The sequence below is a fragment of the Mastacembelus armatus genome, chromosome 13 (assembly GCF_900324485.2).
Source record: "Mastacembelus armatus chromosome 13, fMasArm1.2, whole genome shotgun sequence".
NCBI lineage: Eukaryota > Metazoa > Chordata > Actinopteri > Synbranchiformes > Mastacembelidae > Mastacembelus > Mastacembelus armatus.
The window spans coordinates 7,164,314-7,189,280 of NC_046645.1; the positions used below are offsets into that span (position 1 = coordinate 7,164,314).

At 41.4% G+C, this 24,967-nt stretch overlaps 2 protein-coding genes and 1 non-coding gene across 4 annotated transcripts in view; all 3 read left to right on the forward strand.

The window, feature by feature from the left end:
* Nucleotides 1-5,576: 5,576 nt before the first annotated feature.
* On the forward strand, nt 5,577-17,937 carry p2ry6 (pyrimidinergic receptor P2Y6). Of its 2 annotated transcripts, none has more exons than XM_026299297.2 (3): nt 5,577-5,913; nt 14,527-14,966; nt 15,510-17,937. In XM_026299297.2, the coding sequence occupies exons 2-3, from the start codon at nt 14,536-14,538 to the stop codon at nt 16,180-16,182; spliced, it is 1,104 nt and encodes a 367-aa protein (XP_026155082.1). In that variant the 5' UTR covers nt 5,577-5,913; nt 14,527-14,535; the 3' UTR covers nt 16,183-17,937. The 2 variants fall into 2 exon arrangements, with proteins under 2 accessions (XP_026155082.1, XP_026155081.1); XM_026299296.2 differs by having other exon boundaries at nt 5,577-5,908; nt 15,510-17,936.
* trnaa-agc (transfer RNA alanine (anticodon AGC)) lies at nt 10,931-11,003 on the forward strand. The gene has a single exon. It is a non-coding gene; the product is annotated as a tRNA-Ala (tRNA).
* Nucleotides 17,938-19,309: 1,372 nt separating the features above from the next.
* The window catches only part of arhgef17 (Rho guanine nucleotide exchange factor (GEF) 17), a 53,788-nt gene continuing 48,130 nt past the window's right edge, over nt 19,310-24,967 (forward strand). The window contains exon 1 of the mRNA XM_026327936.1: nt 19,310-24,526. Coding sequence (XP_026183721.1) covers nt 19,310-24,526 — 5,217 coding nt within the window. The remainder of the gene's footprint in view (nt 24,527-24,967) is intronic.

Consider the following 24,967-nt stretch of genomic DNA (forward strand, 5'->3'; position numbering starts at 1 on the left):
AACTGAAGCCCAACGTCTGTTCAGCGTTGAGAGAAGTGAATTGTATGTTAGCTATTTGGTCCACAGTGAAGGACCTGCGTCAGGCTTGTGATATGAAGTGTAAATCTGTTTTTAATTTTTGTTTTTTAATGTTTTTTTTTTTTTTTTTTTTTTTTGGGTTTTTTTTTTTTGTTTTGTTTTTTTTTTTTTTTTTTAAGATCAGTTAGTGATCTTAGTACTATAACTAAGCCAAGTTTGTAATTGTATATTTACTGTAAAATGTAGAACATTGAATAACTATTAAAATTTTCCTATAAAAGGAAGATTGTCTTGTGTGACTGTATTTCAGAATTATGCAGTTGTTATGTTTTCTTGGGGGGGGGGGGACTACTACTGTATCTGCTGCATTATTTTTGAGTGACTAAGGTGCTTGGGCCTGTTATTTAACTGCAAGACATGGAACAAACAGCCAGGTAGTCCAAAGCATGACAGAAGACCATTGTACATTCTGTAATAGTGTATTGTTCTCCCTTAAATGACAATATTGTACAATGAAATATTGTAGTATGTTCTTTTGATGTAAGAATATATACAGTTACAAGATATGGGTACGTTTTTCAGAAGTACAGTCTGCAAATAGAAAAAAAAACAGGATGCATTATTTCCCTCGTGACAGAGAGCAACAGAACATTCACTCTTTCACTTCTCTCCAGATTGACCATCTGACCTCTGACAGACTTGAGCAATACCAACTACCACTCACACACACACACCTCTTTTATGCATAATGCCCCACCAAACACACACACTTCATATCTTTATTCTTATATGCAGTGATAATTATGTGTATAAGTGGAAGTTTCAGACTGTGCTGAGAGAAAAAAAAAACTTTTTAGTTCATATTTTAAGCCATATGTCCTAATTAGCCAGATAACTTTAAATAAAAGCTTAGTTTTAGTGCTTAAAATAGCTACTTTCAGATGTGGGATTTTAAAAATATATTGAAAACATGATCAATTTGTATTATTTTAGGTGAATGTGCATTAACCAAGTGTGATCCTATCCTTCTCTTTCTATGGCTGTGTAAGTGGTTTTCATTCTGAGGTGAGGTGAAAAAGCTTATTGCCCTCTTCCTATGCTCTTACAAAATATATCTTATTTTATATCTCACTCATATAAACCTTTTCTTTACAATAGTTGCCACCTGCTTCCTATCTCTGACAATAGTCTACACATGGGAGAATACCACGTCCTGATAAGTTAAAGAGCTGATGACCCACTGTTTAAAATAACAGTCCATTTCTTAGCACTGAGACTGACACTATTGTCAAATCCCTCCTGTGTCTGTTTTCTCTGAGCTTCCTATTTAATATATTTCATAAAATTTTGAGAGCATTGTGTTGGTGTTTGCTTTTTAAGTTATCAGTGAGGATTATCTCAGACTCAGTCATAGGGTGTTCAGTACACAAGAACAAATATACACTTCTCTATAAGCAGACGTCAGGCAAATCATAACATCCTGCTGCAGACGACTCTCACACATTCAGACATGAAGTACAAGGTGTACTGTTCAGAGACACACACAGACACGTCAGCCATTTATAAGTGACAGCTATGGACAACCTAGAAAATACAGGTGATAAAAAGTAAAAGGAATCTTGAAGTGTTTAATTGGGGTTTTTACCCTGGGAAAGAGCCAGTGCCACACTAGGAAGTTTGGGATGAAAGCTTAAAATAAGATTTAACCCAAGTGCTATACATGAACTTTAGGGCCATCGGACTATTTCCCAGGAAAACATCTTTGTGGGAAACTGCACACGATGATTGTTTGGTTTAGCTTTTAGTGAAACTGTCAACTTACAGTCTAAAATTCAAAATAAAATATTTGTTTGAGCTGTGAGTTCAAACAGTGTGAGATAAACAAACCACTAGGAATGTGAACACTTCTTAAACAGAATTTACACTGAGACTAAAAATAAGGCACATAGTTGTGCAAAGTACATTCCTTAAAAGCAAATATTTCAAAAGTTTTAAAACTTTAAAAGCTTAGGATTCTAGCATCTTGAGATACTTCAACTTTACACTTAAGACATTATCTCCAGTCTGACGATTTTGCCCTTTTGTTCAACTTTTGTGCCCTGCTGCTGCTAACTCCTTGTCTCCAACATCATTCGTACAATAAGTTCAGTCTGTAAAAGTGGCAGAACAGATGCAAAAGGGGTGGAGGCATAAAATGACTGTATTTGGTTTAAAGAGGCTTTTACAAAACTCCACAATCATTACAACATTTGCTGATTAGGCTTTGAGCAACTGGTTACTGAAGGGAAATAGACTTCCCTGTCTGCACACACCTATCTTTCAAAATGACAAATATACTCATTCAGAAAAAAAGGTCTGCTGGATGCTGGTCAGTTGTCGGCATGATGGTACTAGAAATGCAATCATCTAAGTAACTTCAGCTTCTTTTATATATTCATTTTCTCTATAAGTGACAGGCAGACAGAGAGAACGCAGACATGTCTCACTTGTCAGCTCTCACTGGTCTTACATGCTTTACTGTAGGGTTGAGTGTAATGGTAACAATTCTTGTAGCCTGGTGTTTACTGAATCTATAAAAACAGCTAACTGATCATCTGCTTCTACTCCCTGCACTTCCTATGAACACTGTTAGCTTCACTGAACTCTCTGGCTGCTGAAAGTCACTACACACAGGCACACATATATATACTTGTGCACCTATCTTTCTGAAGACACACTGATATAATGATGTCACTAGGCCATTACCCCAACCTTATCCATCACATCTTAATGCCTAACTAATCCTAAACCAAACCTAATTTTAACACTAACCCTAAAATCAGAGCAATCAGAATCAGTCTTTCTGCTGACCAATCAGAATGTGTCTTTACACCATCCTTTCAGAATGTCTTTCTACTGACCAAGCAGAAGGCCTCTTTCCAACTTCCAATCAGAATGTCTTTCCATCAAAAAATCTGAATCAGTCTATCGACCAATTAGCATGCTTCTGTCTATCTACCATTAATCAATTTTTCCTTTGACCAATAAGAATCAGCTTTACAATTGACTAATTAGAATGCCGTCTTTCCATCAGCCAATCAAAATGCATCTTTCCAGTAACAAATCAGAATCATTTTATAGGTTTGATGAATCAGAATGTGCCATTTCATCAACCAATAAGAATCTCTTTTTCCATTGACAATAATTCTGATCGGCTCAATCAATAATTTGATAGGTTGATTTCGAGATGCATTCAAATCGACCAGTCAAATTGCTTCTTGAAATCAACCAATCAAAATGCACCGTGAAATCAATTATATAGATTTAGTATCTCTATCTCTATCAACCATTCAGAATGTGTCTTTGTATTATCCAATCAGAAGCCGTCTTTTCATCATCCAATCACAACGCATCTTTCCAACGCCCAATCCATATGCTAGCTCCATGGTACAATACACACATCTGCACCACAAACTATTGTAGTTTGTCCTCTCTCTCTGGAGCTGTATATTGCTGATGTACAGTTACTGGCCCCACCAACCTGCACAGTGTTTACTTGTTGTTTATTGTTGCTGTTTATTGATGCTTTTCTTTCTCCTCTTTCCAGTCATCACAACTGGTTGAGGCAGATGGCTGCCCAAACTGAGCCCGGTTCTGCTTTACAAAATGAGTTGTATTCATGTCAAATTTTTATTTCCTCCCACATTAAGCAATTGATATTGAAGGATAGATTCATTGTGAACAGCAAGGCCAGCAAAAATTTAGGTTTTACGTGACGAACTGAGGAAGTAGATATGAATTCTGCACAGAGGCAAAACATGTAGTTATGACTCATTAGCCACAACACCAAAGACAAAAGCAAGAGAACATTACATACTACTATGTTTTGTGTAGTTTGAAAACACAGTTGTGGGATAACATTGGTTTCTTAATCTCCACATTAGAATTCAAAACAGCTATTATTTTTGTTATCAGTGTTCACAAAAATAGTATACAGTATGTTGGCATGTTTCCACACTTCTTCAAATATCAGTTTGTCAAGTAGACAATCTCTTATGTCCTGATGGTGATAGAGATTTGAATCTGTTAACAGAGCTATGTTATGTAAATACATGGTTACATTAATAATAAGAATGTATTTTAAAAATATGCTTAGTGGCCTGCAGCTCAATCTAGACTATAAAATGACACTAATAAACCACTGAGGTCAATGAAGGGGGTGCACACACTGCATAGTTCAATGCTACCTCTTTATAGCCTTTACAAGAGGCTACTTAGATCCTTTGTACCATCCAACACTGTATTTATCAGATATATGTTCAAAATTTGAAAAGCCTTGTGACCATCTTATCGTATGTATTCTGGTGAAAACCGGATGTTGAGCAGGAAACAGCAATATTGACAAATCAAATAAGAGGACTATAAAAGAGTCATAAAATCTCAATCTTTTCCTGTTTACCAAAAAAATGCCACCATTTAATGTCAGTGAGCTGCAAATAGACATTTAACAGTCTCACACATGCTGGACAATGACAACTGCTGTGCTCTGTAATTGCTGACGACCATAATAATCATACTTACAGCCACATAATGCCAGTTTTAGCACAAGGAAATTCTACGTGTATTCTGTTATGGGACACTCTGGGCCCAGGACCACTGATGTCATACCACAAGTCTCCCAAACAGGGTAGATGCATTTCAAGCTGGAGGGACTCTCCATCCAGGTTCTTGCACTTTCTGTGGTAAAGTTCTAGTCAACAATGTGTTTATTCCATGGACAATAGATAACACTAATCACACTAAGGTCATGTCCGCCCTTTCCCTTCTGGGAAATTAGGGGGATGTGGGACCTGAAAGGAAGTTATTTGTTTGTTGCTGATTATTCTGAAACTCACTGGATTTAAAACTGATTAAAGTATAATTCATTAGTTACCCAATTAATAAAGTCAAATGGGAAGAGACTGGTCTTAATGACACCTAGCTATGGTTAAGATAATATACAATGTTCATTTGGCAATACTAAAAAACAAAACGCTTTAAAGCCCTCACTCACTTTATGAAGTTTTATTTTGGCCACTGACTTATGATTTGATTTGAAAATAAAGATCATAATTACTCCTATTATTCTCACAATAAGATATTTCTTTCTAGCAATGATTTAAAATGAATACACAGGTGACTATAATTATATTTGAAATACTTAAGTACAGATACACTACACTACACTACACTACAGTACACTCCAGTACACTACACTACACTTCACTACACTACACTACAGTACACTACAGTACACTGCACTGCACTGCACTGCACTACACTACACAATTGGGAATTGGCTAACAGAACAGAAGTACATAAACAATAACTAGAACACCAACAACACAAAACAACACAACCAGAACAAGTCCATCAAAAGTTCTCCCGACAGTCTTTGCGGAAAACGCCCACCTGGTCGCCACAGTACTTCCTTTCCACCACTGATAGGAAATACACTTAGTGGAAGTGTATTTGTGGAAGCATTAGTGGAAGCATTTTTTCCACATTATCGTAGTGCTACTTGAACTTAAGTAGACGATGGGAGCGCGTCTTGCGTCCACTTTCACTTTCAACACTGTCTTTGTCAGTCCTGCAGGACTTAGCTATTGCGCGTGCGTGGACCGGGTCCGGTGCAGCAGTACGCTCAGCAGGTGGGAACAGCCACAGAGGGATCCTGAGCCAGACGTGCAGTCGATAACTGTGGTGACCTTGGGAAACAGCTGAGTGTGATTTCTCTGGAAGTGTTTTCACCAACGGTTTTCACTTTTCTCGCTGAACTGGTCTTTCGTGGTGCAGCCGAGCAGACAGCAGCGGGACGGCATGGCCAAGTCTCCAACTTGTTGACGCTGCCGCTTTATTTTAGTCACTCCAGGTAAGGTGTGTTTATTTTTACTGTTTCATCCCTTCTTTTGTCCGTGAACCTATAAATGTGACATATCTAACTATAAAACCAGTATTCGGCCATATCGTGGCTGTGTCTATAAATGCCAGTCTTATCATGAGGGAACTATGCAGGGCATCTTAACGGTGGTGTCACTGTAATGTTCCTTTCACTTGTTTTCATATTTACGGTATTAGCCTACTACAGTCTGGAAACAGGTGTTAACGAAAGAAACGCTGCTTCTAGTAGTAAATAAGTCACTTAAACGCACCGCAGTCCCACCAAGCCTTTGTGTTTCAGGTCGCCTGCTGCGATAACGTCTTTCCTCTGGTCTCTCATCCCACACAAAAGCTATTGGACGCGTTATCTCTCAATCCAGGAATTCAAAGAAGCAGCAGCAGATAAAAGGCAGATAAAATATTTAAGATGTGTTTTTGTTTGCCTGCATAAATTGCACTGAAGTGGACGAGATGCGTATTTTAGGAGCATTAAGAGCAACAGGATAGACATCTTGTTTTGTTTTTTTTTTTTAATGAATCTTTCACACAGGATTAATGGCTTGTTATTTGAGTTGACAACAAGCAGTGTGTCCACAGAATATCCATCTGTTTTTATATCTGTAATAACCATGGGAGAATGTCCAGCACTGTGCTGATATTTTAAAGTTAAAGGAAGATAAAGGGTTTATATTCTATTTAGTGAAAAAAAAAAAACATCCTCAGGTGATGAATTTTAAGCAGGTAGTGTGGGTGAGAACAAACTAGCTGGAAGCAGAGTGCTCCCACTCACTCATAAACACACGTGAAAACAAGACCTGCCGGCTACTTGGTAGTATATACTCTGTACTCTATATACTGTATTTGCATGTAATCTGATTTTCTTATCTGGTCTAAGCAGTGTCAGAAAGCTGGTTAAAAAAGTAATAATCACAGTTTTCGAAAGTGAAGTCGATGTCTTCAAATATAAAAACAGCAAATTCTTTCAGTTGTGAAGAAGTTAATCTGGACCATTCTGATGAATCGGTTCATTTCCTGTTCATTGACACTTAATAGATTATTCAGCATTACATACATTTGCTGCACCAGATGTGAGATTTTTCATAGCAACAAGCAGACTGAGCCTTAGTCCATCACAGACCCAATAAGCAGAAATCATCTAAATGGGCTGTCATGTATGCAGACTTGGCACAGTCACTGTTGGACTTGGCTAGTTACTGTGCTTTTAGAGAAGATTCTTTCTGCCAGGCAGTGGCCCGGCTTATGTAGGTGTTTTTGTCTGCCACACTGGGAACAGAGTAATGTAACAGTGCTTTAGAGACACTCAGACAGCTAAAAGCAGGGTGGACAGACAGAGAGAAACAGGGTTTTTTTGTTTTTTACAAAACAAAATTACTTGCACAGCATCATCTCACTAAGTACATTAATAAAAGCACAGAGGCAGCCATCTGAAACATACCAGCCAGATGGATCCTTGAAATTGACAATGAATCTTCTAACATAAATCTGACTTCTTTGGTCTCTGTAGGACTTTAGGGGACCACGCCAATGATTTATCTAAATTGGAAACCATAGCAACCAGAGCTAATGTTAAAAGCACTATGTTCTCCAAGACTATCAAAGATGCACTTGGTAGTCAGTGAAAAAGATGTTTTCTTTCTTTTTGTTCTGTCTTTGCTTTCACCAGAGCTCCATTCACATCCCCTCTGCACCACAAACCCAACAACCTTTTGATAAACCTTTTTCTTGTTTGGTAAAATGTGTTTTTCTGTCAGCATTAGAAGGAATCAGTAGTATTTACCACTGAAGACTGAAAGACAACTGTCAAGAAAAGCATCTTAAACTGAAAATATGTGGACATCCCCTGGGATATTTATCCATTTTTCCACAAGCCCTTATTATTCTAATAATGGAGAGGTATAGGAAAGAAAGAAGGCAAAAACAAATGGATGTGGCATGTTTAGTAAGCATATCTGTATATTTGTTCTTGAATCTGTATCCAGACTTTGTGTGTGTGTGTGTGTGAGGGTGTGTGTGTGTGTGTGTGTGTGTGTGTGTGTGTGTGTGTGTGTGTGTGTGCGCGCCAAAGAAATATTTCAGCTTACTGCAGTGCTGTTAGTGTTTAGACCTTTAAATATCTTTTATTCATTTGCAATTCAAATAAAGTAAAGGCTGTATAGGAAGGTGTAATGTAAACTACTTTATTTACATAGTCCTTTACAACTGCCCTTAGGTGACCAAAGTTCTTTACAAACAATTAAAAGAGATAAAATCTGCAGTCTCCATCCTGCATAGTTCAGTAGGCTGTTTTTGCTCAGTTGCTTTTTGTATTGGGGGAAACTGGGTGCAACACCAGACCTATTTGAATTAAACTGAACAAATCTGTGATGTGGATGGTGTTTCTGAGGTTTTGATCCTAGTTAGCAAAATGTCCCAAAATAGATAAAGAGATAACAACAGTTACAAAAAATGGGATGGATGTGTCATTGGCTCCTGAGCAGTAATGGCAGAAAAAATTACCTCTACTCAAAACAGAAATCAGCTCGATGTCAAGTTGAATAAATGAAGTGAAACAATGAGTGATAGCCCTCTGTCCTGTTGTATTTTACTTGTCTCATCAACTTGTATCATTAACTTCCTCTGTGTGTGTGGCAACCACCTGACAAGTCTCACAGAGATCAGTCTGACCTACTGTCTATCAGTCTTTGCATGTCTGATGAAATCCTGAGCCCAAATCTTATAGTGACATGGCTCAACACGCTTTTTGTCTCCAAATTATGACCAACTATTCCTAAGAAGAGCTCTCTGTATTGTATCTTATCTGCACTAGATAATTGTACAAAGTTCCTTCCAGGCATGCATCAATGACCATAAATGTACTGTTCTACTACTTCTTTGGAAGTATAAATATTTGATATTTCAGAGAAGACTAGAATATTAGCTGGAATGCTTAGTATGTGTGAGATAGACTATGATCTCTAAGGTCAGCTTGGGATCTGTTTATTAAGATCGCTGACTGATTGCTGTTGGGTCTCATGCAACACTTGGCTGTTTTATTCTCTCCTTGACCATATGGCAAGCAGCGTGCCTGTGTTGCGCACCATCCTTCCTCATCACCCTTGTATCTACTTATGGTGTGGCTGATTGGTTTAAAATGTCTCCTGTGTAATGGCCACAGGGTCTGTGCTCAGGATTGATAGACTTGTATTAGTCTGCAGCCTATTAGCTAAGATAATTAGTAAAGTGGAGGTTTGTAATTAAGGCTTGTGACATCTGCAGCATACAGTTGTCGGTGTTTTGCAGCTATTTCTGTTTTTTCCTTTAAGTGAAATAATTTCACGCAAAGATAAAATGTTCCTGCTGATTTGTAGGTGTGCATTTTTTATGTTCATGTTCCTGTGTTTATCTCTGTAGGCAGCATTTTAGCCTGTTTCCACGTGTGTGTGCTTATTGTAGTATGTTGTGTATGTGTAGCTACTCGATTGCGAGTGTGCGCCTGTAATCATGTGAATCTTATAGTTGCTACAAAAACTAAAAGAACCTTCTATTTGCTAATGTGTGATATTGGTTTTAGTGTCTTTACTTTTCATTTTGTGTCGTTTTTTAAAATTTGTTACAGTCGAAAGATTAGTTGAATTGGTCTTTATGCTGTGCTGCTCAACATCTCTCTCCTCTGTTCATTTACATCCCCTGTTCTTTACATATTACAGAGAGAGAGCGAATGTGTTTACAGTATACAGTATGTGTCATTATATGGCCTTATCTGCCAGGCGTCTGCTCTTTTAGCTTAGATTACCTACAGGCGAACAGGCAGAGGCAGCACGACACCCCCCACCCAGCTAATGAAGCCTGATTATGTACGTATGTAAGGGTGTGTATATGTAGTCTGAGTGTTGGTTTAAACAGATGTCTGGCTTGTGTTTTCTGTACAAACATACATTTGCATATGTTTGAAAGTATTTGCAAAGTTAGTTTTTGTTTAATAAATACAATTTATGCTGACAACTCAATAATTTACAGTAAGTCAAGGAAAATCTCTCATTTAAATTAAACATCTTTTGCTTTTTCTCATTATATAATTTGTTGGTTGGCTTGTCAAAAGAAACTATTTCAAAATGTCACTTTGCACTCTTGGAAATTATGATGAGCATTTTCATTATTCCTTTATGACTAACAGTGAACTGTCTAACTCAGGGCCGCATGGTGGATTAGTGGTTAGCACTGTTGCCTCACAGCAAGAAGGGCCCTAGTTTGCAACCCGTTAGGGGCCTTTCTGTGTGGAGTTTGCATGTTCTCCCTGTGCTTGCGTGGGTTTACTCCAGGTACTCCAGTTTCCTCCCACAGTCCAAAAACATGTGTGTCAGGTTGATTGGTGACTCTAAATTGCCCATAGGAGTGAGTGTGAGTGTGTGAGGTTGTTTGTCTCTATGTGGCCCTGTGATGGACTGGTGACCTGTCCAAGGTGTACCCCTGCCTTCCACCCAAAGAGACCTGGGATAGGCTCCAGCAGATCCCTGTGACCCTGGTTAGGAATAAATAAGTATAGATAATGGATAGATGGTCTAACTCGCACACTTGCATGACTTTTTTTGACCTTGTGGTACAGTAGAACAAGGTGTTTAAATAATGACACAGTATCTGGCTCTTCAGCTGTCATGTCCTACTGTTAAGTCCACCTGCTAGTCATTGTGAATGTTAACTGCTGGTGAGACAGCTAAATTCCCATTAAAGCTTTTTGTGTGATACCTGATTTACAACGCTAATTCGGTTATATTCAGTCACATTCCTGCAGTTGTGGTTTATAAATAATCTTGCATCTCCTTAAGCTTTGCCTTTTGGCAGGCCTGAGGGCAAACGGTATGCAGTAGTATCTCTACTTTCAAAGCATGTGCATGAGAGTGAGTGCAGCATGAGGGAGTGTCGGTCACGTGTAACATGATTCTTATTGCAGGACTGTTGGTTTACACTTCTCAGTGACATGTTATTAAGTGCTTTATTTAGAAGTAGGTGTTTGTGGGGGGAATTAGCTCAAATGGTAGAGCGCTCGCTTAGCATGTGAGAGGTAGCGGGATCAATGCCCGCATTCTCCAGTATGCTTTTTCACTGTGGATTCAGACCATACAGTGATTGTAAAGGGGACTAATTTCTTCTGCCAATAGGATTTAAGTGAGAACACCATCAGAGGAATGTTCAAAATTTATTAACATCAATGAATGAATGGTGATATTGTTTTTTTTGGCCCACTCGAGGTTAACTAATCTGTACGTCATGCATATACATAATGTTATTACAAGGAAATACATATTTACTTCTTTCTCAGAAGAACTGGGTACAGTTGGTATAGAATCAGTTTATGCTTACCCACGGAAGGATTTATGGAGATGTTTGTAAAAGCCAAAAATACTATAATATTACAAGTACTGTAGCTATGTAGGCAGAAAATGCTTCACTCGGTTATAGAGTGAAAGTAGATGACTCCTTCACACCCATGATAACATAATTAAATCAATTTGTCCAAAGGTCAGTGAGAATGTTTACTGCTCGTGTCACCATGGGGTAAACACATGACTTCATTATACAAAATTTTGGTTTTGTTTTCTGAGAATCATATCTAAAAATAGTCTAAGCCTTTGTGTCATTTTCCATTTAATATTTGTTCCTAAAAGTAGAGTAAAAACAAATGAGTTTATGAATAAGCCATACTTCAGTGGGCTATTAACTTTGATCGTTAAAGCCTAATGGATTCAAGTAAAAACAGGCAAACAGTGCTGACTCAGACTCCTTTTACAGTAACCACAATTAATGATGTATTTAAAGCACCAAGAATAGGGAACTAGACTTACTTGAGGTTTTTGAATAATTTACAAATTACATTTTGAACCATGTTACTGATTTTGATGATGTATTTTAAACTGATGAGATATAACCCTAAGCCAGGAAGCTGAAAGATACCATCTCAGATGAGGGTGGAATGGCAGAAGACAAAGTGAATTGATACCAGTGACCTTTGACTCTTGTCAGATTATCTTTCATCATGCCCTGAGCTTTCTAGCCACCTGAATCTATCTCTTTTCAGCTTCTCAACCCAGTCAGCTATTTGCCTCAGCCCCAATCACCTCACTTGTTTGCCCTGTGCACTGCAAACTATCCATTCCTCCTACCTGCCCCACCCAGCAACTCAGCTCCACTAGCCTGCCTACTCATACTAGAACTTGTCTGCTTCATATCTTCTGCCCACTCCCGACTGTAACTATGCTCAGCTCTGCTGTTTGTTGCTGTAGTCATGCCTCCTTGCTCAATCCTCTTGTTTACTAAGGCCAGTTACTCAGCTTTAAGGCCTACCTGCCTCCACCTCCTGTCCTTCATTTGATTTCAGTCTGTCCTTGAAACCTTGAGAGAAAGAGGTTTTGTATTTCTCTTTGTCCCTTATTCTTTAATAAAAAGAAACTGACACTTAAATGTTTTTCACATTTTTCATGGCCAGTGTTCTTTGTTGATATATGATCATTTCCGCCACAGTGCTAGTCCTAATAGGGCGTAGATACTCAATGTGGGATTGGATTAGTGCTGTTTCAGTTGGCAGATCTCAGGTGTTGGTTTTGCTTTGCTGAGTTATGGTTTTGCTTGCTAGGGCTTGTAAGATGAAGTGTTTTTTTTCCCCTAGTTTTGTCTGAAACTTTGCAGTGTACACTAGAAAAAGGAGACCTGCTTGTTTAGTTCTTTAATAAAGTAAACAATATTTTTGTTTTCTGGTTACTGCTCTCTGTCATTTTTACTGCATAGGTATGCAACCACTATCAGGACCAAAGCACAAAGTGACTTCACAGCATAGGACTACTAATAAGGTTTACCTTTGGGAAATAGCACCCTTCTATCATTCATTTAAAAAAATGTACTGTATTTTTCACAAAAGCTGTGATGTGCGGGGTGATCACTGGGACTTAAGGTCCCCAAGAAGCCTGGTCTCATGCCATTCCATGGGGTGAGATAGATTACTCAACAAATCAGTAATCCAGATTATACAGTAAATGAGTCATCAGCCCTCCGCTCACCTCCTTCACGTGCTCTGCCAGGAATTATGAAATCATGCATAACTGCTAGTGATAAGAAAATGTGGGGCAACCACACAGAGGAGTTAGCAAAAACATACACACTACACTACACTACTGCAGTTTTATAATATACTGCATATGTATGCACTCTTACGCATGCTGCATGCCCACACAGACTTTTCAGCTAAGGGGCATTAGTTGTGAAATGGTGTGAGTCACTGTCTGACAAGGCTATTGAGGAAATGGCTTAAGCCAATCACTTACTCGCCCACATGCTGTTATGAAGGAAATTGATATGACTGATGTTGATGGTGGAAACAGTAATGAATATTGTTTGTAAATCTCAGTTTATAAAAACTTGATTCAGACAGTGTGAGTGGGAGACCAGACAGTCTGCAGTAGTTTCCATTTCAAAACACCCAAATGTCCAACCTCAACTTCTTATGAAGGGATGGGGGAATTAAATCGCGATAATCAGATGAATCGGCTGTCATTACACATTTATTTTTGTGTAGTTTTTCTAGTAAAAAACTAGCAGCAACTAGTACAGTACAATTTTGAGATACTGTTAAAACACTTGAGTATTTCTATTCAGTGTGGCTTAGTTCTTAATAATATCCTTTCTGTTTCATTACATTTATTTCGTAACTAGTTATACAGATGAACCTAAAACACTGATTTGTAATGTGGTATAGTAAATGACAGCACACCCACCAACCAGTTTTGCTTGTGTTCCCTTTAAAAGAAGGAAGGGCAGGGATAGTTTGAAAACAGGCAGGGCAGTGGCCCTCGAGGAACATGATTTGGTGATTTGTGCTCTACATCGACTAATGGCTTTATTACAAAAAAATGCATTTTATCTTCTCCTGCGATGCACTAGTGACATGTCCAGGGTGTACCCCCGCCTGTCACACAAATAGATCTGGGATAGGCTCCAGCGATCCCCGTGACCCTAAAAAGGAATTGGATGGATGGATGGATGGATGGATGGATGGATGGATGGATTTTATCCTTTTATATCAGCCACGTTCATATTCGCTTTGTTTTATTCTTCCCTTTCTGTGATAGGTTCTTGAAGTCATAAATGCATGATTGCATTTCGGCTAAATTGTTACAATCAAATTTAGGTGGTAGAATGTAGACTGAACCCAGTTTGTCCTTGTTCATTAACAAGGCTCAAAGTGCCTGCTTCACTGTGATATTCACTATGTTGATGTCAAATGCTGATGTCTTGTGCCCTCTGGTGGACAGGTCCTGTTTCTGTCTCTCAGTTGGACAGCACTTTTACCACATGGGCAGTGAAGAACCTAAAGCAGTTTTTCTTTTCAGCTCAATATTTTACTGCAATTAATGACTGGTTTACTGTTTTGGCTACATGTTGTTACATCCATGGAGATCCAGAGTTTTAGTTTAAATGCATTCACTTACTTGCCTGGAGAAATGATTTCCCTAATCATAGTCAGTGGTGCTTATTCATCAGCGTTGTTTTATTTTTAGTTAAAATACTGACGTGGTGTTCAAATTAACAACCCTCTCTTCTCTCCACTTGTCTCTGCTCCAGAATGTGAAGATGCCACATTTTGTGGACTCCCACCCTACGGAAACTGTCATCTCTAAAACCTTCTCCTTGGGTTTCTTCTCTGCCAACCTTACTGAGCCCTACGCAGGAGACCGATTCATTGCCAGTGTCAGTAGCACCAGCAACACCAGCGGGGTAGGCGTCCTGCGCTGCACCTACAAGGAAGACTTTAAACGTATTTTACTTCCTGCTGTGTACACCTTTGTCTTCCTGCTTGGCCTTCCTCTCAATGCTGCTGTCATACTGAAGATATGGAGGACAAGGCCCAATCTGTCCAAGAACAACATCTATATGCTCAACTTGGCCATAGCCGACTTCCTGTATGTGATGTCGCTTCCTTTGCTCATATATAACTATGGCAGTCATGACTACTGGCCCTTTGGGGAGTTTGCCTGTAAGCTGGTCAGGTTTCAGTTCTACAGGTAAGATACGTGATTGAGTATTTGCTAAATATCAGTGGATGCAGCTGTTTGTTATAATTTATTTTATTATTTTTTTAACTCCACATAAGTGAGAATTTTTGCCTTTCTTAAGGTTTCAATATGTGTCAGAGGAACTAAGTCATTGAACCACATCACAATGCAAAAAATTTTCTTTTCCAAAATACCTTAAATGCTAAAAGATGTTGTGACCAGGCCTTAATTTGAAATGTTTATTCATATAATTCAGGTGTTACAAAATGTCTTCATCATAGAAGTTAGAATTTAAAAATGTCAGATTTGCTTCCAACTACATTAGAATTTGTTATAAACCGTTTATTCATTGGGTGCGCCCCGCATGAAAATACTAAAAATGTGGGCTGAAGTGACAAGCCTTGAGCTGACATTGTACTGCTGTGTTTGATACAAGATGAAAAGGCAAAACCATCATAATGTAAATGTCATAAATACAATACAGTGCAGTACAAAAGAATGCACCTTGATGAAATTTAACATTAAAGTATTTTCTCTTTCTATTTGTTTTAGTAATCTGCATGGCAGCATCCTCTTCCTCACGTGCATCAGTGTGCAGCGCTATGTGGGCATTTGCCATCCTCTGGCAATGTGGCACAAGCATGGTGGTCGCAGGATGGCGTGGTGTATCTGTGGAGGGGTTTGGCTGGTGGTCTCCATCCTGTGTGCGCCAACTTTTCACTTTGCTGCAACTGGAATCCAGCGCAACCGCACAGTGTGCTACGACTTAAGTACACCAAAGCGTTCAGTAGACTATTATCCTTATGGTATGGCTCTGACATGCCTCGGCTTCTTGTTGCCTTTTATGGGTGTGATGGTGTGCTACTGCCGGATGGCCCACATCCTCTGCCGCCCGGTGTCCTACCAGGGTGTATCTGTTGCGACTGGGGAGAAACGGGACAAGGCTGTGAAGATGATCATTGTGGTGGCCACAGTGTTCTGCATAAGCTTTCTGCCATTTCACCTCACCAAGACCATGTACCTAGTGATACGTACTCTGCCAGGTGCACCATGTGAGATAAGAAACCTGTTTTCAGTTATCTATAAGAGCACCAGGCCTTTTGCCAGCATGAACAGCTTTCTGGACCCTATTCTGTTTTACTTCACCCAGCCACGCTACCGCCGCAGAACCAGGAAGTTTGTGCTCAGAGTCACCACCCTCAGGGACAAGGGCACCAGTGTGTGAACAAACAGTACATCATACTCTGCAGTAGTGTTTCCTGAAGCCTTGCTATGCCTGCGACGGATCCTAGAATGATGTAAAATGGCACGTTTTTTTTTTCTCATGAATGGACATGTAAACAGTCCTTCAAGCTTTTACATTGTACTCCCCATAATGAAGACCTACAATCTTGCCAGAGGCATTGGCAATCTCAAATATAACATGAAGTTTGTAACCTTGCAATAGAAAAGTTAAATATAACTGTAGAACACATGCAAGAGAATTTTTCTAAGTTGAGCTAAAGACTAAAATTTTACTGTTTTCATCATCATTCTCATCCTCATCACTGGCATTAATGGTATACACCAATAATGCCACAGATTATTGGTGTATTTCATTTTGAACACTTATTAGTGAGATACCTGATTCTGTGTCTTACTGAATAATACTGCGGCATGCACTGAATGTATTGTTTTCTGCATTGTTCCTAGTACCTGTGAAGCATTTGCTTTCAGTCTCAGCTGTGCACTGAAATTTTCTTCCTATTTTTGTAAATGAGCATTATTTTTATTGTTGGCTCACACTCAGAAATACTCTCTAAAATAATAAATAAGGGTTTTTACCCATTCAAGTATGTCTCATAGTTAGAAGAGGATCTTCATTTGTAATTTAAAAAATACATATAAATATAAAATATAAACATATAAAATGCTCAAAACAATTGTAAATGATATTACCTGGCTGGAGATAAAAGATGCCTCTCAAATATGAAGTTTTCACAATTTTTCTTTCCAAATGTTTCAACATTAGCTGAGATGTACAGCTTGTTGTTGCATGTTTTCATCACTAGATGGTGTGCACACCCTGGCTACTGCATTGAAGTGCTGGCTGTAAAAATAATTCTTTATGTGCATATTTTTCAGTGAGGACTACATCCCACCTCATAGAACGAGGGCAAAAGGATGCCAACAAAATGTTGGAAAATCCACCTCCTAATGTAACACTGAGGTGGCTGCATTGTAAATGGGAATATTTTCCATGTGTGATCATTTGTAACTGCATTTTGATGTAGTTTAATGTTATTTTAACTAGGTTCATAAGTTTTCCTAGTTATTATTTTTCAGACTACTTCTGCGAGTTGACTTTCTCACACACCCACGCACTAAAACTGTAGAATGTTTACTTTTTGTGTCAAGGTTTCTTTGACTGGCAGCCACTCGGTTTTGTCTCCTGACTTCAGTCAATACAACTTTTGCTGATTTCTGTCTTTTCAGCGTAGCATTCGTGTCAATCATGTTGTCTTGTCACTGCAGGTGTCTTATTTCATTAATGGTTTACTCGATCTGGTTTTAATGTGAACATGTCGTTGTCATGCATTTTCAATGCAAGTGACATTTTGATCACAATATGAGATCATCTTCTTTGTAATATACATATATGTGTCTGTGCAGCACGCATAGTCAGTAATGTAATGCAAATATCTAAAATCTTCTGCTGTGTATTGTATCCTGGCAGTTTTGACTACACAGTCCTGTTGTTGTGTATGTATCTGTTTGGTCACATATTTTTGATGTCTGTGGTCAGTTTCAATAGAAGCAGATGTTTGTGCACAGTGCCAATATGTTTGTGTCAGTCAGTATTATTTGATAGAATTATTTTTGTAAAATTCTGCAGCATACTGTTTCAGAATTTAATTTTTCTGACATGGATATGTTCTTCTCGGCATGCAGCTATGTTGAGTTGTTTGGACTTGGATGTAAACATGACATTATTAAACATGTCGACAATTATGAATGTTTTGATTTTATTCACATAAATGGACAACATGAAGTTTCACTCTTTTTATTGAGACCTACAACTTGAGGTTGATCTATTTGACAAGGTGGGTAAGAACATTTGCAGCTGACATACAGTCCTCAAAAGTAAATGATGTATCATGCACAGTGCATGTTATATATTTCCTTATCATTTATTAATCAAAATTCATATTAAGTCAAAACCTGCAACAACAAATTTCACCTATGTAGTGGAAATGCTTTGGGAAATTGTGTCTTGCCACATTTTAAAAACACTTGAATAGTTTTGGCGTTCAGCCTGTGGGGGGCGCAGTCCGTCAGTCTACTGTTCTCTGGGGAAATGTAACAGAATTCCCCTTTGGAACAAAAGGACCTGTTAACCAGACAGCCGCATGGGAAGCACCACAGAGGGGTAATTGTGCATGAGTGAAAACTTTATTTTTGCCCCCTCCCCCCTTCACCTTGTGAATTCATGTGTCAGCACTAATTCACCAACACCACCATCACAAAGCTGCTGCAATGCGTTTACCAGTGTAACAGGACGTACCCGTGATCGAAGTGAATCAAAGTGCTACTTTCTGATCCTTCATGTCTGCAGACGTGAAAACAGATGCAGCTTCTGTGCATGATCACTGTTGTGATCTGTTCCATTAAGGCTTTACAGGCCCAAAGTGTGTCAGAAATACGTGCAGTGTTTTGTTCTGTCTGAAACCTCTGACAGTTGTCTTTTTCACAAGGGAAAGGACTATAATTACATCTAGTTTGTCCAGAGGATCTGCCTCCTATCAAAAAAGAAAAAGCTTTTCCTGTCAATCCCCGAGGGGGCTATGACAGCCCCTATACCCCTAGTCCCGCCCACCCCTCTGCCCTATCTCAGGCATTAACATGCACAAAAAACAACATAAGTCACGGAAAACCAAATCATGCCAAAACACGGAATCCGCAAAGTGTTTGGGAATTAACAGTGAATGATGCGTCGGGCCCGTGCAGGCTTGCTAACCTGGCGATGGGCAGCGGTGCAGGAGCACTGAAGGGAAACAATGGAAAAGTTGTGTTTGTGAACAGGTTGGGAAAGTTTTGGCCCCCCAAAAAACGTTTAGCGCTTTTCCTCCTTGCACTGCGCCGGGAATCGACAACATGTAAGTTTTGATAACAGCAGCACGCAACTACTTACTATGTGACCGGATTATCACTTGTCTGTCCTCGTCACAGCAATTAAGTTTTTAAACAGAGTGGCTGTTGTTGCCGTTAGGCTGCGGGGGGAAATGGACCACAACTCAAAATGTGCTTGGATCTGTAAAAGCCTTGGAGCTGAGATGTGTGTGTGTGAAATCTAACAAAGAAAGACATGAACAATGGCAGAAAGAGAGAGAAAGACCGCGGCTGTGCATCGCAATCTTTCTTTCAGCGCCAACAGGACTGAAGACCAGGAACACAAATCACAGGATTTAGAGGCAGCTGGCGTCGCCCTTCCCCCGGAGCCCAACAAAGCAGAGCAGCCCTTGGCGACGCGTAATGTCAGTGTGTCAAGAAAAGTTTCCAAAATCTCTGCCACCACCGCCGGCCTCCCAACCGCAGATCCAAAGAGAGGTTCCTCCACGCCTCTCTCCATTTCTCCATCCATCCGCCAACTCACTGAGAAGTTCAGCAGAAACAGCAGCGGCTCCGCCAGGACGCACAGAGCCTCACCGGGAGAGCGTGCAGCAGTGACGCGGGGGAGCAGCACTCTTCCCCGGGCCAGGGGCTCCAGGCGGGACGGGTCTTTGTCTCGTAAATCTTTTCATGAGGACAGCGGTGGTGGATATTTCCAGGATAGTGACACTGCAGAGTCTCTCCCAGACAGTAAAGGTCGAAAGTTTTTCTCTGGCACGGATTCTGTGTCAGGCTCAGACACAGAGAAGAAAAGTGAGACGCGGATTTTTACACGTTTATCAGCTGACGGCAGGAGCAACTCTGGTAAGAGAGATTATTCACAAATCAATGCGTGCGCCTCTGATCACAGAAAGACTTTGACTACAGATGATGAAGAGGATGTTGCTGTTAGAGGGGTTCCTCCACCCTGTAAATCTCACAGAAATTATCTCACCACATACCACAGTGACTTTATTCCCCTGCACTCTGACAAGTGGCCCAGTGTCACCAAAATTAGACAACTTTTTGATGAGAGACGAAGCAAAGCTACTCAGCAGCACAAGACTGAGAGTGAGAGTTTGAAAACAGCCAGCAGAGGCCATCCACATGAGCACAGTCCCACTGAGAGTGCTCCTCACTCAGATAGAGATGACAAACCCATAACTGGCAGCACTGCAAATGAAGCCGGTAGCACCTCGTTGCATGACAAATGCTTAGTTGGAGCACAAAGCAGAGAAAGTAGTACTGCTAAAGAGTCTTATTGTCACGGTATGGACTTTCATTCCAAAGCTGCCCACCAGCAGTACTTATATGATGAGGGGGCAGGCATAGAGGCACAAAGTTCTAATAACAACAAAGTTTCTGGCAGAAATACGTTTCAAAGCAGAAGGAGTTGTAGTTACACTGGGGGTAGTCACTACCGTATGATTAACAGATCTCAGAGTCCCAGCACTGAGGCTGAGGCAGCCTGTAAGACTGACAACACAACAGGGTTGACATCTGACCCTAACCCTGACCTTCAACCCCATGCTGCTTCGTCTTGGAGTCAATCAGTGAGCTTAGACACCTCCTCCTGCTCCTCCTCTTTCCAGCAGCCGACAGTGAGGGAGAGAAGGGATAGACAGGGGGTCGGGCTGCCCAGGGATAGTTTACATTCCTCACATAGCTCCTCTAGAGCACCAGCCCCCACCTCCTCCTCCTCCTTCTCTGCTCTGGCTCCAGATAAAGCCATTACCTCCTCCTCCTCTGCTGTTGCTCCCTCCACTGAACGAAGAGCCCCAGCAAGAGTTTCCTCTCCCCTCAGTTCTCGTTGGAGGTTTAGCTCTGGAGACGAAGAGGAGGAGCACTCCAGGAGAAGACAAGGGGGTGGTTGGTGTATACACTCTGGACCTGTTCCTTTCATCTCCTACAGAGGAGGAGAAAGGGGTCCTGCAGAGCGAGGAGGCAGCTATTTATCCCGCAGTAAAAATGGCTGGTGGGGTGCTAAGGGCATTGGCAGATCTTCAGGAAGTGAGGAGGACAGCCCTGGTTCTTTAGGCCCCCACAGTCGAGACGCAGTGCGTCGCCGCTCACTTAGAAAGAAGAAGAAGGTCAGTGGAGCTGCTCTAGCAACAGGCCGTGATGATTATGATGATCATGATGGCGAATCAGAAGACAGTGACAGTGACACAGCCTTGACCATGGAGCACTTGGAGAGGCATCAGCAGCAGAAAACAGGAGGAGAATTTGTGTCAACAGTATCTCGGAGCCACTCTGCAAGAGAACCCAGCAATCATAGTAACAGAGCCAGGGTGCAGCACTGGGAGCGCATCTCCTCGTCATCTGTGACACCCACAACACTTCCTAGTGTATCACGAGTGTCAAAGGTCAGTATCCCACCATTTGTTTCCAGTCCTGGTGGTTCGCGTTGCAGCAGCCGATACTCCAGCACTGAAACGCTAAAGGAGGAGGACAAGGCTAGCTGCACAAGCCGCTTTAACACAGGTGGAGCAGGAGGCAGCACTTGTAGAAATGCATCCTCGTCCATGCTCAGTAAAACTTACCATGGGAATGTTACTATGTACCGCTCGCCAAGCTTTGGCCATGGGGATAACTTCTCACGTGCCCCTGTGCGGGTGCGGCCCACATTTGTTCCCACAGTCACCCCCTCACCTGGTGTACTTGCCAAAGAAGGTGGGGTGTCTCTAGGGGTTAGGGGTAGTGAGACCATGGCAAGGAGTACAACAGATGGGAATGAGATAAATGATAATGGTAAAAACCAAATATCCATGTCCAACCCCGATATCACCTCAGAAACGATGACACTCTTAAGCTTTCTGAAATCTGACCTGTCAGAGCTCAAGGTGCGGAAGAGTGGAGGGGAGAGAACTGGGATTGTGGAAGGGTCATCACTGTACAAGATGGGCTCACGGGCTCTTGGTGGGACCCTTATACCTTCTGGTCGTCGCCCATCACTGAAAGACTTGACTGCTACCCTGCGGCGTGCCAAATCCTTCACTTATTCTGACAAACCACCAACAGCTGGGAGGTGTCATTTGAGAGGTGGTGCCACAGTGAGGAGTTCCTCTGAGCAACAGCTTGATTTGGATAGAGAGAGGGATGGAGTGAGAGTGTTGGTGTCAGACAGAGAAGTAGAAAGTGATGGGGGTGATTTTAGGGTTGGGAGAGGACAAGGAATGACAGATTTTGGATTTGATGATGATGATGAGGAAGTTATGCCAACTCCATTGCAGGAGAGGTATGTGCAAGAAGCCAGGCAGGTTATTCATGATATCTGCCAGATGAGTACCAGGGAAGATGATGACGATAGAGATGTAAAGAAAATAGATGATAATTTGGAGGATGAATATTTCCAGGTCAAGAAAACACATGAGGATAAGGTTGAGGTTAGAACAGATCAAGAGGCTGAGTTTAAGAGCACAAAAGACAGAGATAAAGATGAGAGGGAGAGAGAGAACTGGGAGAGGGAGAGAAGTGACAGGGATGGACAAAGTATGCAGTTGGAGAAGCTAAATGGCAGAGGCACAGAGAACAGGGAGAAGCCAAAAAGACAGAGTAGAGAGAAAGAGAGAGCCTTATTAAAAGGAGACTCAGAAGAAAACATCGTATATGATCGCTCTGTGGATGAACTTTCAGGCCATGAGTCTAGTTTAACAGATGAAGGTATTGTGACAGAGCCAGAGACAGGCCCCAGTAACCCCTCCGAAAGGTCATTTCTGGGGTCAGCTGGGGTTAATTTAGGGTTTCCAATAGCTAGGGATGTGCTAGGGCAGCCTGTCACTGTATGGAAGCAATCAGCTCTCCATGAGGCGGAAGGCTTTAAGCAGGAGAGTAAAGAGATGACCGAGAATAGTGTGAGTTGTACAAATCGTCTAAATGAAGTCAGTGGACCTCCCTCTTTTCCTCTTCTTGCCCGTATGGCTGAGAGTGAAAGAATTATCTTGGACTTGAACACTACCGCTGGTATGAACAATGTTAACTCTGCCAGTGAGAACATCAGCACCAGCAGTGCATTGTTGCAGGGGTCAGCAGCCACCGCAGGAGGGACACTTGAAGCCCCTGCAACCCCAAGTGCTGTTCGTCGAAGGCGCAAGTTCTCCCCTTCTGGAAATAACAACACAGGCTCTGATTCCAGCAATGGGAGTAATGCAGAGTCAACAGTAACAGCAGCTGGAAATGGGGAGTCCACAGTCTATCGCTCTCTCAGTGACCCAATGCCTCAGCGGCGCTGTTCTGTGGCAGAAGAAGGGAATAACAATTTTTCCTCTGTAGACAGCAACCTGTTAGGATCTCTGTCTGTCAAAGGAGGAGGGGCTGCAGACGACTCTGCTGTGGCCACCTTGTCAGAATACAAGGGTAGTGTGGCCAGTGACTTGTCAGTATGCAGTGATGCTGGGCTCCGTGATGATGGTGTTCGTGATTACAGTGGAGTGATCAGGAGCATTGTAGCTGAGCCAGGGGCAATGGATAGACTGATGACAGATGACCATGGCAATGGTAAAGCTCCCAAGAAGAAGTCATTTAGTGACCCCAGTCGCCGTAGTGAGGCCCCTTTACTTTCTCAGAATAACCCTGAATCTAAAGGTCAGTGTGGCAGCACTGAGCCAATCGGTGAGCTCGATCAAACAGCCCAGATCCCCCCTTCTAGCAGTGAGCCAATTCTGAGTGAGCAGAGAGAACGATGGGAGCCAGAAGCAAAGTCTACACACGCATTTCCGACACAGCGGCATAAAGTCAGGAAGACCCGTTCCCATTCAGAATGCGCTCCTGACTCTAACCATGATGGTGAAGATGACAATGTAATAAGCCATAGTGGGGTGCCAAAAGAAGAAGTGAAGAAGTTTAACTTTGATCTCAAGTTAGCTGAGGTTTTGTCCCCTAGAATGGTTCGTCGGCCCTCCAGAAAGCGTCCAAATAGGCTGCCTCAGTTTTCCACTCACGAGGACCTGCTTGAACCCACAGAACTGTGTTCAGAGGAGCAAGAGGATCACAACGACCAAAATGACCTTATCCCTTCTCTTCCTCCTGCCCCCGTGCAGTCCAAACCCAAAACCAGACCCAAGCATGTCCGCCATGCCAGTGAACCTGCCACCTTTATACCAATCTCCCCACCTCCACAACCCCATCCACGAAAGGACCTGGACTGCCTTGCTATCCGACCCTCTGCAGAGCCTCCACCCTTAACCAAGCCTCCAGGAGATGAGGCCCCATCTCTGGAGGATGTAACCCAGAAATATATTCTGGAATTGAGCACCACTGAAAGGGACACTGAGGTCCCAGGGCCTCTTCCAGTGCCCGGGGATGGCGCTGACGGTTCAGTGTCAGCTTCAGAGGGGCCCAGTGATAACAGCACCAGTGGAATTACAGAAGCTAGACCACAGAAAAAGAACACAGAGGGTACTGCATCCATGCCAACCCCACAGAGGACAAAGCCCAGAGTGGTGAGTTTTTATATATACTCTTCCAGTGCTGTCTGTTAAGTGCAAGATTGTTTTTTGCTGGTGTATTCAGTGCACATTTAATGCATGATGTCTAAGTGCTTGCATATGTCTGTGCTTTTATGAAGTGTGGTGAATCAGGACTCATATGGTTAGTTTCAGAGTGCATTTGGAAGCAGTACTGCAATACAGAAGCCATTAAAGGCTGAGGACTGTTAAACAAACATCAGAGGATGTTATTAGTATAATTAAACAAATCTCTGACAAAGGGCTTCAAGGAGTGGACCCAAGGCTCTGTGAGTGTGAGCGTTTTCATGAACAGACAAATTATGACACAAAAGGCCTCCGGGCCCCTCCTACACCTGTCCTCCTTCTTCTACATAGGTGCAAGAAATGATGACATTTTCTTTCTCTTTGTATACCTTGTATTTGTCTGTGTGTGCT